The sequence below is a fragment of the Megalobrama amblycephala genome, linkage group LG4 (genome assembly GCF_018812025.1).
Source record: "Megalobrama amblycephala isolate DHTTF-2021 linkage group LG4, ASM1881202v1, whole genome shotgun sequence".
NCBI classification, from domain to species: domain Eukaryota; kingdom Metazoa; phylum Chordata; class Actinopteri; order Cypriniformes; family Xenocyprididae; genus Megalobrama; species Megalobrama amblycephala.
Genome location: NC_063047.1, coordinates 17,471,406 through 17,491,588, shown reverse-complemented (window position 1 = coordinate 17,491,588; position 20,183 = coordinate 17,471,406). Strand labels below are relative to the sequence as shown.

General features: G+C 36.8%; 1 protein-coding gene across 1 annotated transcript; it reads left to right on the top strand.

The window, feature by feature from the left end:
* The first annotated feature begins 954 nt into the window (after nt 1-954).
* On the top strand, nt 955-12,728 carry fnta (farnesyltransferase, CAAX box, alpha). Its single transcript, XM_048188001.1, has 9 exons — nt 955-1,170; nt 2,629-2,714; nt 3,042-3,156; nt 4,423-4,527; nt 4,896-5,022; nt 5,104-5,252; nt 7,301-7,363; nt 7,635-7,812; nt 12,113-12,728. The coding sequence occupies exons 1-9, from the start codon at nt 1,037-1,039 to the stop codon at nt 12,278-12,280; spliced, it is 1,125 nt and encodes a 374-aa protein (XP_048043958.1). The 5' UTR covers nt 955-1,036; the 3' UTR covers nt 12,281-12,728.
* The last annotated feature ends 7,455 nt before the right edge of the window (nt 12,729-20,183 follow it).

Genomic DNA, 20,183 nt, shown 5'->3' with positions numbered 1-20,183 from the left:
TATAGAATAACTCTATACCTGTATAGAAAACATGTTTTAAATTGCATTAAAATATAACAAATTCATTAGAATTATTTTGAAGCACTGTCATGATGATCCCTACTGGATATGCATGTTTATAAATAGATAAATAGAAATGATGTAGATAAAATGGACCAGTGATGGGAGTTTGTTACTCTGAGTTTGATAATATAAAAATATTTATGATTTATATTACATTATTATATTATATATCAATATAGTTATGTTAGATAAATTTATATATTATTCAAAATATATTTATACAACATTGTTTTAAAATATTCTATAATATTACACCCCCCCCCTCCCCCTTTTTGTGTGAAATTATGACACACTTAAAGGGTTAGTTCACCCAAAAATGAAAATAATGTCATTTATTACGCACCAAAAATATTCTCGTTGCTTTATAATATTAATATTGAACCACTGTACTCACATGAACTGATTTAAATATGTTTTTAGTACATTAATGGATCTTGAGAGAGGAAACGTCATTGCTGGCTATGCAGGCCTCACTGAGCCATCGGATTTCAACAAAAATATCTTAATTTGTGTTCTGAAGATTAATGAAGGTCTTACGGGTGTGGAACGACATGAGGGTGAGTAATAAATGACATTATTTTCATATTTGGGTGAACTTTAGGTCATAACAATAAGATAAAAGTCTAAATTATTAGATTAAAAAGTCGAAATTCTATACAAAGTCATAATTACGACATTAAAAGCCTAAATGATGATATGCTAAATCGTAATTTTGACTTTTTATGTCACGGTGACTTTTATGTCATAATTATTAATTTTAATGCAATAATTCCGACTTTTCATCTCATATATACCACTTTGTATGCCATAATAACGACTTTTTAATGCCATAATTATGATTTGCAAAAGCTCTTATGTGGCGTAAATCTTCCAGACTTTTATTTTGAAAGCCTTCAGGATCAGGCGCGTCTCTGCCTTCACGCTTCTGTCAGCTCCATAGCCATCTGCACAGTTAGCAAGTGCAGTCTCTACAATGTCTTCTGTTGAAGAAATGTCCAACTCCTTGGGGGAGAATTTGGAGGAGGACGGAGTAGAAGAGGAGAACCCGGTGGAGGAGGCGGAGATGGAATATGAGGAGCCTGTTAAAGGAGGTTATGTCTTCTACAGGTGAGGTTAGCAGCTAGCTTAGCATGATAACTCAATGTATGTGCGGCGAATCACTTCAATTACAGATGTTTTATTTATTTATCCTCCTCTTTATTATGTTGGACATCAGCTTTTAATGATGTTTTCGATTACATCTAATTCGTTAAAGCATCAGTGTACAGGCAGCTGTGTTAGTTATGTTTATGAGTGATTCACATAAACTGAATAAAAGATCTGAATTAAAATGGTATGAAAACTCGTGAGGAAGTTTATATAAATAGTGTAATAACCACTAAAGATGTGTTCTTATGTCAGTTCAGAGTGATTCATATTCACTTGAAATGAATCAATACGTCAGAATGATTCATTTGAACTGAGTTAAGAGAATTGAGCAGGATTTAATCAAAAGTAGGCTTTTTGATCACCCACTGATTTTTGTTTTGGCCACTTTCATTTCTCAATTATTATTATTATTATTTTTTTTTTTTTGAGTGATTCACATGATCTGAATTAGGAGTCTTTGTAATCCTGGGCTAAAGAAGAGTCGTTTTAATCCAGATCAGGACTATTAGAGTCTGTTTAATCCTGAGTTTCAGTAAAGGGAAGTTTCTCATCATTGATTCTGAGTGATTCACACAAGATGAATCCATAAAAATGAGCCTAAAGAAGTTTTTTTTTTTTTAATGTTGAAACTTGTTTGATGATCACTTTACCCATTTTCTGATTCAAATGAACTAAATTCAGCTGTCAGAAGTTTGAGAATTAAGAGATTCAAATGAACCGTTTTCTTTATTGATTCATTCTATTGACTCGTTGCTGACTCCCATGTTCTTTGTCACTTCTCTTGATTTCTGCCTGATTTTGAATAAAACTTAAGAGAATCATGACGTTTAATATGAGCTGAATCAAAATAAATAGGTAGGATTAAAATATCTGGCATGAAACAGAAGTTGCGCTCGTCTTTTCTTCCATATTGTTTTGTATATCCGAATGAAACGTTTCTCAAACAAGAACAAATGTAGGGCAGGGCTTGATTTTGTCTGTGTGGAATTGATTGGATGGTTGTGGTTTACTATTGGTGGATCTCATGTGAGTGACAGGTTGCCCCGCCCTCATCAGAGAAGAGAAGAGATGCTGCAAAAGGAGGGGAAGTTATTCTGATTCAAGATTACCAGGAACATGAATTTAAAATAATGATGTGCACCGATAAATCATAATAAACATTGCAATATTCCATAAAAAAACAAGAATTGTCCATTTTGGTTTCATGGTGACTTTAATCCAGATGAAAACAAACAAAGTTGGTTTCTATTGATATTATTCTTGATGGCAGCTTATTCAAAATAAATGTCATATAGAGTCATATCACATTCAAAATACAAACTGAATCACTTCTTTGGCTTTATTAATTCTAAAGAGGTCCATTTGAGTCTTGGTGAAATGAATGGGCCCTTTAATGTGATTGTTTTGTTCTTTTAGGGACAGAAAAGAGTGGGCGGATCTCGAACCCGTTCCTCAAGATGATGGACCGAACCCTGTGGTGAAGATCGCTTATTCAGAGAAATGTAAGTACCTTTTATTCAATGAAGCTTGAACCAAAAACAGCTCTATTTTTAGTATCACACATTATCATTGATTCCTCATCTTTCATGTCTCTCGTATCACACTTTTTCTCTTCTCACATAATAGAATAATCTCAGTTTATGTCCATCGTTCTATTACATGCCCATTTATTTATTTAAGTAGTCATGTGATGATTAATGGGATAATGTTATAAACCAGTTCAGTGTGAAACACGACCCGATCATGCTGTCAGGGTTTATTCAGGTTAATGACTGTATGCTGTTAGTTGCTCGTTTTATTAATGTGAATGTTAAATCTGTCATCTGCAGTCACAGACGTGTTTGACATGTTCAGAGCGCTTCTGAAGAACGATGAGAAGAGCGACAGAGCATTTGCACTGACCGCTGAAGCCATCGAGCTCAACGCCGCAAATTACACAGTATGGTGAGATAACTGATAATTAAATCAGCTTATAAATGTGAATGTTACGGTAAAAACTGTGAAATATTATTACAATTTAAAGGGATAGTTCACCCAAAAATGAAAATTTATTACTCACCCTCATGTCGTTCCACACCCGTAAGACCTTCGTTAATCTTCAGAACACAAATTAAGATATTTTTGATGAAATCCGATGGCTCAGTGAGGCCTGCATTGACAGCAATGACATTTCCTCTCAAGATCCATTAATGTACTAAAAACATATTTAAATCAGTTCATGTGAGTACAGTGGTTCAATATTAATATTATAAAATAACGACTTATATAGTGATGGCCGATTTCAAAACACTGTTTCAGGAAGCTTCGGAGCGTTATGAATCTTTTGTGTCGAATCATGATTCGGATCGCGTGTCAAACCGCCAAACTGCTGAAATCACGTGACTTTGGCGCTCCGAACCGCTGATTCGACACGCTGATTCGTAACGCTCCAAATCTTCCTGAAGCAATGTTTTGAATCGGCCATCACTAAATAAGTCGTTATTTTGTTTTTTTGGCGCCCCAAAAATATTCTCATCGCTTTATAATATTAATATTGAACCACTGTACTCGCATGAACTGATTTAAATATGTTTTTAGTACATAAATGGATCTTGAGAGAGGAAATGTCATTGCTGGCTATGCAGGCCTCACTGAGCCATCAGATTTCATCAAAAAATATCTTAATTTGAGTTCTGAAGATGAACGAAGGTCTTACGGGTGTAGAACGACATGAGCGCGATTAATAAATGACATTATTTTCATTTTTGGGTGAACTAACCCTTTAAAACAGCTGTTTTCTATGTGAATATATAGTAAAATGTAATTTATTTCTGTGTTCAAACCTGCATTTTCAGCATCATTACTCCAGTCTTCAGTGTCACATGATCCTTCAGAAATCATTCTAATATGATGATTTGCTGCTCAAGAAACATTTCTGATTATTATCAGTTGAAAATAGTTCATATTTTTATGGAAACTGTCATACATTTTATTTTTCAGGAGTGTTTGATTAATATAAAGTGCAAAAGAACAGCATTTATTTAAAATAGAATCTTTTGTAACATTATATAAACGTCTTTTACTGTCACTTTTAATCAGTTTAATGCGTTCTTTGCTCAATAACTATTTCTCAGTCTGCACTGGGTTGCAGATTTAAACATCTGGTTGCTTTGGTCTGCAGAAAGCAAGTGCAAGAAACCTGCACTAAAGTGTGACTTTTGATGTCTGTAGGCACTACAGAAGAGTTTTACTGCAGGCTCTTGATAAAGACCTGAGAGAAGAGATGAAGTATATCACAGCCATCATAGAAGATCAGCCTAAGAACTACCAAGTCTGGTAAGTCCATCTCAGCCTGTAGGTACAAATGAGTTTGAAGTTTATTTAATAGTGATGTTAGTGTCAGTGTTTCTGAACTCCCTGAAACGCCTCCATCTTCACAATATTTCTCACTTAAATAATTCATACGCAGAATAAAGGGGCGGGGCCTGGTTGAGTTAGTTAGTAGTGTGTTGAAACTGGCGATCATGGTAAGGGGCGGGACATTTCCCAACATTTCCCAACACACTGCTCTAGTCGATCAATCAGAGCATATTGTGCTTTTCAAAAGGAGGGGCTTCATAGAGACAGGAACTAAACAGAGCGTTACTGACAGACTGGGAAGAGAGGAGCTGCAACATAATGATTATTTGTTAAACAATCTTCAGGCATCACAGGCGGATGGTGGTGGAGTGGCTGAACGACCCGTCGGATGAGCTGCAGTTTGTAGCAGAAATTCTCAGTCAAGATGCCAAGAACTACCACGCGTGGCAGCACAGACAGTGGGTCATCCAGGTACAGATTCACAGCCGCAGTGTGGCGTGTAAACTGTTTGCTGATCTGCATCTGTTCATGGTCTGTCTCTGTGTGTCACAGGAGTATAAGCTGTGGGACGGAGAGCTGGAATATGTGGAGGAACTGTTAGAGGAGGATGTGAGGAATAACTCCGCATGGAATCAGAGACACTTCGTCATCAGCCACACCAGCGGATACTCCGACCCTGTCATCCTCGACAGAGAAGTGCAGTGAGTCTTATTCATTGACACTACCAAACCAGAGCCTTTTTGCTCAAAGATTTTTCACAATGATCACAATTCAGTTTTGTTTTCGTTCTTAAAGGATTAGTTCACTTTCAAATAAAAATTTCCTGATAATTTACTCACCCCCATGTCATCCAAGATGTTCATGTCTTTCTTTCTTAAGTCAAAAAGAAATGAAGGTTTTTAATGAAAACATTCCAGGATTATTCTCCTTATAGTGGACTTCAATGACCTCCAAACGGTTGAAGGTCAAAATTACAGTTTCAGTGCAGCTTCAAAGGGCTTTAAACCCTTTAGGGCTTTAAATTCTACTTATGGAACGAATGCAGCGCTAGTTAAATTTTTTCCGTAAGTAGAATAGGGAAGGCGTAGGACATACAGCATAAGCTTTTTGAAGAATACAAAAGTGCGGTTTTGGCGAAAGCACTTACAAATCCGATCATTTGTTATTATAAAGCATATACATTTACATTTTTTTGGAAAATGACTGATGGTTTCGCTAGATAAGACTCTTATTCCTCATCTGGTATCATTTAAAGCTGCACTGAAACTGTAATTTTGACCTTCAACCGTTTGGAGTCCAGTGAAGTCCACTATAAGGAGAAAAATCCTGGAATGTTTTCATCAAAAACCTTAATTTTTTTTTAACTGAAGAAAGAAAGACATGAACATTTTGGATGACATGGGGGTGAGTAAATTATCAGGAATTTTATTTGAAAGTGAACTAATCCTTTAACTTGTGATACATCTGAAAAAATTACAATAATGAAAAGTTTAAACTGATTTCGTCCATTGGTCAAAAGGAAATCTATGTATATTTTTCATCGCATACCATCATAAACACTTTAAAATGCCTTTCATTTACATTAACAAAGATTTATATCATATTAAATGGATCATTAGAGTCATATGAATCACTTCAAGCTGCTTGTGTGAAGAAGACACAAGTGTGGTTACTCTCCAAACAAATACTGCAAAGTGTGAATGTTTATTTGCTTTTAAAACAAGAATTTCTGCAGAATCCACATACAGTACAGTCCAAAAGTTTGGAACCACTAAGATTTTTAATGTTTTTAAAAGAAGTTTCGTCTGCTCACCAAGGCTACATTTATTTAATTAAAAATACAGTAAAAACAGTAATATTGTGAAAATTTAAAATAACTGTTTTCTATTTGAATATATTTCACAAAGTAATTTATTCCTGTGATGGCAAAGCTGAATTTTCAGCATCATTACTCCAGTCTTCAGTGTCACATGATCCTTCAGAAATCATTCTAATATGCTGATCTGCTGCTCAAGAAACATTTAATGTGTACAATTGTACAACATATTTGTGTACAATATTTTTTTTCAGGATTATTTGATGAATAGAAAGTTCAAAAGAACAGTGTTTATCTGAAATCTAATCTTTTGTAACATTATAAATGTCTTTACTGCCACTTTTGATTGATTTAATGCATCCTTGCTGAATAAAAGTATTCATTTCTTTAATTTCTTTTCAAAAAAATAAAAAATAAAAATTCTTGCTGACCCCAAACTTTTGAACGGTAGTGTATAATGCTACAAGCTTTGTATTTCAGATAAATGCTGTTCTTTTGAACTTTCTATTCATCAAGGAATCCTGAAAAAAAAATACACAACTGTTTTCAACATTGAAAATAATCATAAATGTTTATTGAGAAGCAGATCAGCATATTAGAATGATTTCTGAAGGATCATGTGACACTGAAGACTGGAGTAACGATGCTGAAAATTCAGCTTTGCATCACAGGAATAAATTACTTTGTCAAATATATTTAAATAGTACACAGTTATTTTAAATTGTAATAATATTTCACAATATTACTGTTTTTTTACTGTATTTTTAATTAAATAAATGTAGCCTTGGTGAGCAGACGAAACTTCTTTTAAAAACATTAAAAATCTTAGTGGTTCCAAACTTTTGGACTGTACTGTATATAAAGACTATTATTTGTTACTGGTACGTAAAAATGGCATAATTAAAACCATGCAACGCCTCTCTCTGTCTTTAGGTACACGCTGAAACAAATAAAGAAAGCTCCTCACAACGAGAGCGCTTGGAACTATTTAAAAGGGTGAGTGCTGCAAATTCATCCGATTTCTCTTTCATACATGCAACCAGCAGATGGCAGATGATCACCACTAACAGAAGAATATAAACAGTTTTCACTTGAATGTAAAAATATATGGGCAAAGCACAACATGGATCATTAATAGTGTTTGCCAAGGCAAGCATTACTATTGCTCATAATTGGAGATACATAAATACCGTTTTTTTTTTTCATTGCATGTTTATTTTGATTTATCTCAGAGCATCATGATGTATGTGTCGGTTCTGTGACTCAGGATCCTACAGGATGGTGGTCTGTCCTCATATCCTGGACTGCTGGAGCAGGTGACAGAGCTTCAGGACTCGTGCAGTTCTCCATATCTCGCCGCCTTCCTGGTCGACCTCTATGAAGACGCTCTGGAGACCAACAACTCCAGCCATGACCAGCGTGAGGCGCTCAACAAGGCCTTGGAGGTGAGCTGTGACTTCACACATACAGAAAACAAGGGCAGTGTTTACATGTGCATGTAAACTTGCTCGCTGTGAAGTTTCCATTTTGTGTGTGTAGCCACTGCAAATAGCTGCTTTATCGTTGAATAATCATCAAAGCTTATCATTGATGCTGTTGCAAAATGTGCCTGAGTGCAACATTACTATAAGGACTGAGTTTTTCATCATAAATATTTCATTAGCTCATATCACATGTAAAGCGTTTTCATAAAGAATATGTAGTTTTATCCGTTGGCATACACTCAATAATGTTGGCTCAACAAATAAAATTAACGCAACAGTTTGTATCAATTTTTTTGAGTTATGACAACTTTGAGTGAATTTACGTTCCACCAACAAGCTACACTGAGTTAGAGGAACTTAATTTGTAGCATAAACACAAATTTTTAAGTTGATTACTCAAAAAAATTAAATATAAAAGTATAAATTTTAATTTTTAACTTGAATTTATTTAAGTTAACAGGTCCCCTGAATTACTTCTTAGAGTGTAGTGATTATATTTCATCTCTTGTAGCATTCAGGTTCATTCACGGATATCTATATTTTATAGAATCTGTTGAATATTTCACAGTTTGGTGGTTCATACAAAACACTAGACATCATCCACGTCCAATGATTAAAGTAATTAGAGACTTTTGGAATTCTGTCTTTAGCTGAAAGCCCTGGTCTCTAAATATTAACTCAACACAACTTTAATAGATGTTAATTAATTATTGAACTATGGTTCCATTTCAGTAAACTAAATGCATATAAAACATTACATGGCTGTCTCCTCACGTCAAAGAGCTTGTCTGCTCCACGAAGAAAGGAAAGTCGGAACAGAGAAAGTATTATTCGTCTCTTGAGTATTTCTCCGTGACAGGCCTTGTGTTTTCCTCTGCAAATGTGCGGATGTTGTCTGAGTTGAGGTTAATGAGATTTCTTTGCTGTGGGTTTCTCATCCTGATGATGGAGTTGAAAATGATTTTCTGTTTTGAAATTGAGGCCATGTGTATGTGTTTAAAAAAAGCTGGTTCAACCTTTCAGCTGCAGTCAGAATCACAAGCATATGAGATGAGGAATATGAAAGAGTTCAGAGGAAAAATATCCACGGATATGAAATGGATAGTTCTTCTGTGCCAAGACAAAAATGAAACTTTATAGTAATGTGGAGTGGATGGCATTCGAGGAATTGCATAGTTCTAGAACTGATTGTATTCTCTTACAATGATCCTCATATGACTGTAGAACCAATTTTGTTTTGGAACACTCTTCTCATAAAGTCATCGCAGTTGTAGAGTGGATGTAGAAAGGATTTTTCATGATTCAAAAAATTGTGCATTGGAACTCTCACATGGTTCTAGAATGGATTTAAATGGTTATTTATTGTAACACTCAAACAGTTCTAGAATGGTTCTTTTGTGGAACCCTCACACAGTTCTCAAATATTTCACAACGGTTCTAGAATTGTTTTGATGGGATCTATAGCGGAACCCTCACATAGTTAAAGAATATTTGTGATAGTTTCTACAGTGAAGCTTTTACAGTAGTTCTAGAATGGTTCTGAGGGGTTCTATAGTGAAACCCTCACATAGTTAGGCTATAAAATATTTGTGATGGTTTCTTCCGTGAATTTTTTTTTACAATAGTTCTGATTGGTTCTTTTGTGGAACCATCACACAATTCTATCATTTTTGTGATGGTTTCTATAGTGGAACCCTCAGAATAGTTCTAAAATGGTTCTGGGGGTTTCTATAGTGGAACCCTTACATAGTTATAGAATATTTGTGATGGTTTCTACAGTGAAACTTTTACAATAGTTCTATAATGGTTCTGAGGGTTTCTACTGTGGAACCGTCACACAGTTCTAGAATATTTGTGATGGTTTCTATAGTGGAACCCCCAGAACAGTTCTAGAATGGTTCTGAGAGGTTCTTCTGTGGAACCCCCACACAGTTCTAGAGTATTCGTGATGGTTCGTGAACCCTCTGAACAGTTCTAGAATAGTTCTGATGGGTTCTGTTACTCTGTAGTGGAACCCTCACATAGTTATAGAATATTTGTGATGTTTTCTACAGTAAACCTTTTACAAAAGTTCTAAAATGGTTCTGAGGTGTTCTTTTGTGCGACCCTCACACGGTTCTAGAATGGTTCTGATGGGTTCTGTAGTGGAACCCTCACATAGTTATGGAATAATTGTAATGGTTTCTATAGTGGAACCCTCAGAATAGTTATAAAATCGTTCTGAGGGGTTCTATAGTGGAACCGTCACATAGTTATAAAATGGTTCTTATGGGTTCTATTGTGGAACCCTCACATAGTTATAGAATACTTGTGATGGTTTTTACAGTGAATCTTTTAACAATAGTTATAAGATGATTCTGAGGAGTTCTACTGTGGAAACCTCACACAGTTCTTGAGTATTTGTGATGGTTTCTATAGTGGAACCCCCAGAACAGTTCTAGAATGTTATTCTGAGAGGTTCTTCTGTGGAACCCCCACACAGTTCTAGAGTATTCGTGATGGTTTCTATAGTGGAATCCTCTGAATAGTTCTAGAATAGTTCTGATGGGTTCTATAGTGGAACCCTCACATAGTTATAGAATATTTGTGATGGTTTCTATAGTAGAACCCTCAGAATACTTCTAAAATGGTTCTGATGGGTTCTATCGTGGAAACCTCACACACTTATAGAATATTTGTGAGTGGAACCCACAGAATAGTTCTATAATGGTTCTGATGGGTTCTATCGTGGAATGCTCACATAGTTAGAGAATACTTGTGATGGTTTCTACAGTGAATCTTTTCCAATAGTTATAAATGGTTCTGAGGGGTTCTACTGTGGAAACTTCACACGGTTCTAGAATATTTGATGATTTGATATTTGATTCTAGATGGTTTCTGCAGTTCTAGAATGGTTCTGAGGGTTTCTATAGTGGAGCCCTTACACAGTTATAGAATATTTGTGATGGTTTCTTTAGTGGAACCCTCAGAATAGTTCTAAAATGGTTCTGAGAGGTTCTTCTGTGAAACCCTCACACAGTTCTAGAGTATCCGTGATGGTTTCTATAGTGAAACCCTCTGACCAGTTCTAGAATAGTTCTGATGGGTTCTGTAGTGGAACCCTCACATAGTTATAGAATATTTGTGATGGTTTCTATAGTGGAACCCTCAGAATACTTCTAAAATGGTCCTGAGGGGTTCTACAGTGGAATGCTCACATAGTTAGAGAATACTTGTGATGGTTTCTACAGTGAATCTTTTCCAATAGTTATAAATGGTTCTGAGGGGTTCTACTGTGGAAACTTCACACGGTTCTAGAATATTTGATGATTTGATATTTGATTCTAGATGGTTTCTGCAGTTCTAGAATGGTTCTGAAGGTTTCTATAGTGGAGCCCTTACATAGTTAGAGAATACTTGTGATGGTTTCTACAGTGAATCTTTTCCAATAGTTATAAATGGTTCTGAGGGGTTCTACTGTGGAAACTTCACACGGTTCTAGAATATTTGATGATTTGATATTTGATTCTAGATGGTTTCTGCAGTTCTAGAATGGTTCTGAGGGTTTCTATAGTGGAGCCCTTACATAGTTATAGAATATTTGTGATGGTTTCTTTAGTGGAACCCTCAGAATAGTTATAAATTGGTTCTGAGGGGTTCTTCTGTGGAACCCTCACAAAAGTTCTAAAATGGTTCTGATGGTTTCTATAGTGGAGCCCTCGAAATAATTATAAAATGGTTCTGAGGGGTTCTTCTGTGAAAACCTCACAGGGTTCTAGAATATTTGTGATGATTTCTACAGTAGAACCCTCACAACAGTTCTAGAGTTCTAGAATGGTTCTAAGTGATTCTATAGTGGAAGCTTCACAATTCCTGAAAGGTTCTAGAAAGGATTCTGCTCATGTTTCTGGAGAATTCCTCATCAGGTCGAGCTAGAGAACTCAGACCGCTGACCTTTCCATGAGACTGTGAAGTGCAGAATATTGATGAGCATAACCAGCAGATTTCCTTTCATAAGGTCTGAACTGGCTTTTACTGCTGCTCAGAGGGAGCCGGCGGTCTCACTGCTGTACGCAGGCGCTCGTTACGTGGGAAAATGTCAGAGCTGCATTTAGACTTCTACTCCCCTGTTGTTTTACAGAGTCTGAAATATGTACAGCGTTCACTCAATGCCTTAGAGTTTAAATTCCATGTCTTTTAAATCTTCTCGTCAGAATCCTGCTTTCCAGCCACATCCCTTGATTTTGTGCTGCTCACAATTACACCCGTTTGTGTTTTTTAGCTCTGTAAGTTCCTGGCCGAGGAGAAGGACACCATTAGAAGGGAATACTGGAATTACGTGTCCCGCTCTCTCCAGAACACATATGGTTCAGGTGACCGTATCACCTCCTCTTCTGACCCGCCTCCTCCCTCCTCCCAGCAGCCCGACGTGGAGCCCAGTGACCCCTGAGGAGAAGCGCAGATCTGGACACTTGCTTAGAGGGAGGAAGAAGAAAAACTGAGACATGATAGACTCTTTACCTTTGTATGAGTGTGTGCGTGTGCACAGCCACGCTTTAACAGAAGTGCTTGCAAGTCCGAACGGCATAAAACTCCAAGTAGCCATATGCTTAAACGCTCTCAGAGTGAGCTGTACAGTTACCTTACCGTGAATGAAATGGGCTGTGGGAGTTTGGCAGCAAATCATACCAGTCATACTCATGTTTTAGACTAGAGTTTGTTTTTTTTCAGCGGTCAAAAGTGTCATTTATTAAAGCAAATACATAACTGACATGCTTCAGGTGTAGTCAGAAGCTTTTCTTGCCAAAGCATCTTCTGGTCTGTGTTACCAAACTCTGCTCAGACTGTGACTGTACACGCTTTTTGTATGTTCAGAAATAATAATGATTAATGCTGAACGACTTTCATTTTCTTTGTCTTGCATTTCCTGGTTGAAATGAGGATCTTGTACAAGAAAAAAGTAGTCATGTTTGAAAGCGTCGCCTGTAGTGATTTATGGACAGGTTTCAATACCATTTTTAGAAGATAGATGACTAACGTGACGCCCAAGCTTTTGGAAAATTAATTTTATACGTCTACGAACATGCTTAACTGCACTAAAACAATTTACGTTTATATGTACACTATTGTTCAAAAGTTTGGGGTCAGTAAGATTTCTATTTCCAATACATGCTGTTCTTTTTAACTTTCTGTGCATCAAAGAATCCTGAAAAAATGCATCATGGTTTTCACAAAAATATTAAGCAGTGCAACTGTTTCCAACGTTGATAATAAATCATCATATTAGAATGATTTCTTAAGGATCATGTGACACTGAAGTAATGATGCTGAAAATTCAGCTTTAAACACAGAAATAAATTACATTTTACAGTGTATGCAAATAGAAAACAGCTACTTTAAATTTTAATAACATTTCACAAAATTATGTTGTTTTTTTTTACTCAAATAAATGCAGTCTTGGTGAGCAGAACTTTCAAAAACATCCAAAAAACTTCTAAAAACGCAATCTTCTTAACGGTGCACTTGAGTGTTAATAGTTATGATTAATAAGCCGACTACACTTCAGTGCTTTAAACTTTGTTAAAGACTGTAAGGTTTCAGTTCTTAAATTTGCTCTAAGAACAATTAAGCTGTGTACATTACCAGAGGTAATGGGGAACAAATCATTAAATAAATGATTTCTAAAGGTGTTCACACTAACAGCAATTTGCACAGACTTAAAGTCATTTGTTTTTACCAAGAATCATTAATTTGCAGAGACAGTGGCCATGACCAATGATTTTAATCGCTGTCCAAGCGCTCCTTAAGCCGTTTACATGATTGATTGTAAAGCCTAGTGATATCAAAACCAGAGAAAAATCTAATCATTCTATCACATAATTTTTAGTGTTTTGTTGTACATTTAAACCCTCACTGTCGTCAAGAGCAGCTTATTGCTTTTCTGTTTTTGGGCAGTACATGTATGAGAAAGTCTGTCCTTTATAATTTCCTGTGAAGGGTATTTCTGCTTCATTAACTGAAGCTACTGTTTGCTATGATGAGTCATTTTTGTTACTAAGCACAGGTCGCATTTACTCTACCCAGCCCTGAGATCTGCGCGCAGAGACCGGGGTCAGATCAGGACAAGCTTCCCTAAAGTACAAGGGGGTAATGATCCTCGTTCAAGGGCACTCGTCTGATGAAGAGCCCCGTGGCGGGATCTGAAGTGTTTATGGCGCAGAGCTCCTGGCAATGAGACCTCCTTGCTGTAGCATTAGAACATTACAGTATTGAATCAGCACTATGATGATGTATTTTTGTAGGACGGACCATAAGTCAGCATCACCCTGGTTCCCTCGACCAAAACCCAATAGGATTTTTCCATTGGCTTTTGGATTATTGCAAAAAATACAAGCCTAAATACAATCGCCAGAAGATAATCACTAAACGTAGGCTATATATGAACTACACCACGGTCACAACAACTCTTTCAGTCTTTATTTAAATAAATTTTCCCTAAAAGTTTGAGTTAGAAGAGTTTGCAAGAGCATGATCTTGTTAGTGATTAAATTTGGGGTTGGACTACTTTTGAGTGCAAAACGCTTTGGCCCTGTTTACAGCTGGTATTAAGATGCGTTTTGGTTGATTGGATCACAAGTAGACGAAAGAGAAACATTCCCGTTTACACCTGGTGTTTTAATCTAAGTCTCTTTTGTTCACTTTCAACCACTTCTGTCCTGATGTCTTCGAGGGGAGGGTCTATGGGCGGGTAAATGTATGGATTTTTTCAGATCTTTCAATCTAATGGATGAAATAAGTTCACACAATTTATATATGAACACAACTGGAGATAAGAAAAACACATTCTTTAATTTCCTCCAGTCGAACGCGGTGAATGCGTGTTAGAATATATATATATATATATATATATAACTATGAACGCATAGTTTATATAAATAAATTATCTACTCCAGTCGAAAATTTTTGGAGGATGACCCACCCACATTTTTTTTGCTTCCGACGCCCATGGTTAGAAATCAGGAATAGTAATAGAACTTTGTGCTTGGTACGTTTTTCATCCTCAAACCAAAATTGGGTCTTGTAGGAGGAGAGTAGATGTTTTTTTTTGTGGCTGTTCGAACACATTTGACCACATGAGCATCTACACTATGAAAACAATCCAGTCAAATGCGTTTACCTCTAGAAGTGGTTGAAAGTGGACAAGCTCAAAACATTTTGGAGCCCGTTTACACCTGTATTTAGCGTCGTCCACTTGTGATCCAATCGACCAAAATGCATTTAAAAGGTTAGTTCACACAAAAATGAAAATTCTGTCATTTATTACTCACGCTCATGTCGTTCTACACCCGTAAGACCTTCGTTCATCTTCGGAATGCAAATTAAGATATTTTTGATGAAATCCGATGGCTCAGTGAGTCCTGCATAGCCAGCAATGACATTTTCTCTCTCAAGATCCATTAATGTACTAAAAACATATTTAAATCAGTTCATGTGAGTACAGTGGTTCAATATTAATATTATAAAGCGATGAGAATACTTTTTGGTGCGCCAAAAAAACAAAATAACGACTTATTTAGTGATGGCCGATTTCAAAACACTGCTTCATGAAGCTTCGGAGCATAATGAATCAGCGTGTCGAATCAGCGTTTTTTCGAAAAGCTTTTAATAAAATATCTTCAATCAGTTTCCTTTAGATATTTATTTGAGTTTAATCTTTGGTTTGATGTGTTAACTTTGCACACTCACTGCCTGATTTTGACATTAGTATTTCAGAGTTTAAGCACACTTGAGTTCTGTGTTGAGGTTTCATTTAATACTGCAATTTAAAGTCACAAAAACAATACTGGAAAACATTTTCACTGCAAATTCTAGACACCTCTTTATGAAAGGAAAGAAAAGAGCAGTCAAGGTGGCTCTTCTTTGCCAAGCGAGTGTGCTTAGACCACAGCTCTTAATTGAGATGCACAATAGTGTGAGAAAAGAGGACTGTATCTCATTTCCAGATGCAGACGGGATCTGGAAATCGACTGTCCACAAGAAGAAAACAATGCCTCCCAAATGATGCAGAGAGAGCTGCGGAATACAGAGCAGGACGGGAGCTCGCGGAAAGGTAACTTTCCTTTGAACTTGGCTGCATCCTTACTCAGGCAAACTTGAAAAGAATGAGGTTTAGATGCGGCTGGATGATTTTTGGTGTTCGATGAGATTTCAGAGGCAAGTGATGGCGGTGGCCCTATTCGCTTTACAGGTGTAGATGTTGTTCTGTCTTTTCCTATTCTTTTTTTTAATGATCTTTTTCAGGGCTTTGAACGCTCCTTTTAAATCAAGCTTATTCTTTTCTTGTTTACTTTTATTACCTCCATGGCTGTGTTCTGTTCAGAATGGAATATAAGCATTCTATGCCGTATGTATTCTGAACTATTTAGTAGTATTTTGCAACTGCTAAACTACTAGTTTTATGATCTCCTTTATAACCTTTTTGAAGCATCAAAGTGTCGGTTGCATCGCTGTCAATGTAGGGACAGAAATCTCTCAGATTTCATCAAAAAGATCTTCATTTGTGTTCTGAGGATGAATGAAGGTCTTACGGGTGTGGAGCGACATGAGGGGGAGCAGTGGCGTATAAAGTACTCGAAAACCATACTTGAGTAAAAGTATAGATATCTTATCAGAAAATGACTTTGGTAGAAGTCAAAGTCACTGTTTAGAATGCTACTTGAGTAAAAGTTGTGATATTTTTTTTGTACTTAAGTACAAAAAGTATTTTTTTGATATTAAACGTACTTAAGTATTGAAAGTAAAAGTACAAGTAAATGTAAAATACAAAAGGAGCAAAAAATATAATTAAAAATTGTTATATACAGTTTGAGCAGCATGATTATGTTCAGTTATAACTCTTTCTTACATTTTGTTTCTTTGAATTAAAAAATGGCTAAATGTTTATTGTAATTTTTAAATATAAAAATACTAATATATTAATTATACATTGATCGTTCATGTTAATTCATAGTGCATTATAACTAATGTAAGAGACATTAAAATGTAAAAATGTAAATGTCGAAATTAACAATGTATTACAAATGGACTCTTATTGTAAAGTGTTACCATTTCATAACAGTCATGCTTAAAAATGACCATCTTTACACACAAAGGCATAGCATGTGTCTATTATATGTATACTTTCACACATTATTTGCCTCTATTTTAGAAAACTTGATGATTATCTAATGAAAATATGTGTTACAGTGCCGATAAAAAAGAACTGAAATCGAATACATTTCAATTTATGTTTCTGTCGCTACATGATGAGAATACAGTTTAAATATGCAACTACGCTGGATAACGAATGCATAACAGTGAACAAATGGACATAAACTAATGCAAATGAATGGTAAAAATCGTGACATTAAACAGTTGGTGTTTTTGTCACATTGTTTTAACCGCTTAAGGTACTACTAATGTTAGCATCCTCTCGGCCTCGACGGCAAACATACTGCTGTTCTCCACTAATGCAGCATCTAGTCAACAAACTAATTACTTTATAATGATATGAAAACATGTACTGTAGTGTATACTGTATAACATACCGTTTTGTTGTCCGTTTTAAATCCGTTTTTTAAGTGTCCCGCTCTGTGCAGCGCAGCCACACGTCACGTGTCAAAACAAACTCTATGAGGCATCGTGATAGTTTTTATTTCACCTCTAGAGGTCGCTCTCGTAATGTCTCGTAATGACAGCGCACTCTTCTCAGCCGCTCCAGCAACGGACACAACCCGGAAAATGAAATAAACCGCGGTTGTGCGAGCACTTGTTTGCACATGCTTGCTTGCAGTCTGTGCTCTTCCGACTTATTTTGTAGTAAGTAACGAAAATGCTATGGGAAAATGTATCAAAGTAAAAGTATACATTTTATGTAACAAAGTATTATTACTTCGTTACATTACACCACTGAGGGTGAGTAATTAATGAAAGAATTTTCATTTTTGGGTGAACTAACCCTTTAAAGCCAAGCAGATTTCTGTTTGTCAATGCTTCCATCCATACTTTCTTTCAAAGAATAGTATGCAATATGCCATTTTTAAACACACCCCCTGGCTTTTGACGTTAACCCCGCTAGAAATTTTACATTCCCAGAACAACGTCCCCAATGGTGTTAAGGACGTTGCCTAGTAACGTTCCCAGTACGTTCACAGACGGTCACGATGTGGAGTTCTTTTAAGGTTTGGGGGACGTTATTTGGCGGACCTTCACAGAACATTCAAGATGTTCTCTGAACATTTAGGGAACCATATTTTATTTGGAAATGTTCTCAGAACGTCCCTGCTACCCTTGTCAAAAAATTGAACGTTACTAGACAACGTCTTCAACACCAGTGGGGACGTTCTGAGAATGTAAAAGTTCTAGCGGCGTTAAACTGTTACCTAGTATCGTTCCCAGTGCGTTCAGAGACGGTCACAATGTGGAGTTCTTTTAAGGGTTGGGGGACGTTATTTGGTGGACCTTCAGGGAACATTCAGGACATTCTGGGAATGTTTAGGGGACTATTACTATAGGACGTTCTGATAAGTTCCCAAATGTCCTCTTTGTAACTTTCTTGCATGACCATAAAATAACCAAAATAGAACATCCTCCTAAACTCATATCGGGAACGTTATTAAATGACCAACAGAAGAACGTTCTGTTAACGTCCCAAATATCCTCTTTGTAAGTTCTTTTTTGACCATAAAATAACCAAAATGGAACGTCCCCCTAAAGTCATATAAGGAACCTTGAACTGCAGCACTTTCATTACCAAAAGAGGACGTTTTAGGGACATCCCGAATGTTCTGTAAAAGTTCGGAATTTTCGTCACCTTTAGAGAACTTTTAGAGAACGTTGCACAAGGTCCTGAGAACGTCGCCTTCTATGTGGGAAGAAATGAACAGATTATAACTTCTCAACTACTCCAGTCATTTTGGCTGATTCTGAAAAACAGGCATCCATTACAGCAGACGAAAACCTCGGTTAAACAAAGCTGGATGGAACGAGATAAAATATATCACCCTTCCGAGTCCCACGCGGCCTTTATCAGAACCTGACACGGGACTGCAGGGGCGCAGAACTTTAATGAAGAACAAATCCACGTTAATCACGTCTCGTCAGACCCCAGTGTTTCTAATACCGATTCCACACTGTAAATCCTCAATTTGCAAGTACGCCGTGACAGGATTTTACAGACATTTGTGTGAGGTGACATCATGTGCAGCTGGATTTCATGGTCCGTTTCATAACCTTTCCATCCAGCAATACACTGCAGCAGAAAAGAAACCCTCTGAATGAGAACGAGAGAAAGCGAGCCATATCTCAGCCAGCTTTAAAGAGTTCCCGCGGGAAACGGCAGGAACATGATCCTAAATGAGGCAGAAACTCATCAGAGGAGGTCCGGGGGAAATGCCTTGTGCCGTTCCGTGCGTAAATAACACCCATCCATTATTAATTGCAGCCTGTGCCAAGACCTGCATCCCGACGCATACAGCGACGCCAGAGGTCAGACAGCTCATCACCTGCCCTGCTGCCTCACAGGTGTGCGCGTGACACTCAGCTGTGAAATATCTGTGCTAAGCAAACCAAGCAACTGCACAGTTTTTTATTTGTCCTCCTCACGCTAAACTTTGATACTTGATGGTGGTTGCTAGGCGACACTGGGGTAAAAGTTGCTTGATCATAAAGTCATGTCTGTGTGTGCATGAATGAGATCTCAAGCATCAAATGCAGCTGTTGGTGGGCAGGTAAACCTTTATCTGTTGTCGAGCTCAGGGAGAGAATACTAATAGAACATAAAGCCCTGTTGACGGAGATCAAAGTCAGTTTGAAATGGGAAGATGTGATCCACATTGTAGAAGAATATCTGTTTAAAAACAGCTGTGAAAGTTAATGCAACATTTAGGATGTGCAGTAAAGGCCCAGTTACAGAAAGAACTTTGACTTACCACAGTTTGACAAGTCCAACTCCCTTTTCAAGGATACTTTAAAGAAAATAAAACAATCAGTCATACCCTCGGAATAGAGATCATTATGCCAGGCTAGCAAACAGTGAAAATGACCTCAGGTATCCAGCGCTATAGTTTCGACAACATTGTCTTGCTTCCTTTGAAGTTGCAGTAAAAAAGACTAGGTGTTGTTTTTATTCCACTATATTGACTACGTCAGCTAAATTCACTGTTAGATCAGATCGATTACACTAGCTATTCACTCCAAACATAGCCTGCTGAGGACATCTGCTGGTTAAAGCCGTGTAAATGCAACAAGAACAGCAAAAACGTGTTCAATAACTTTGTACACTCTTTTGTGGAATCTTTTGTGGAACAGTAAAG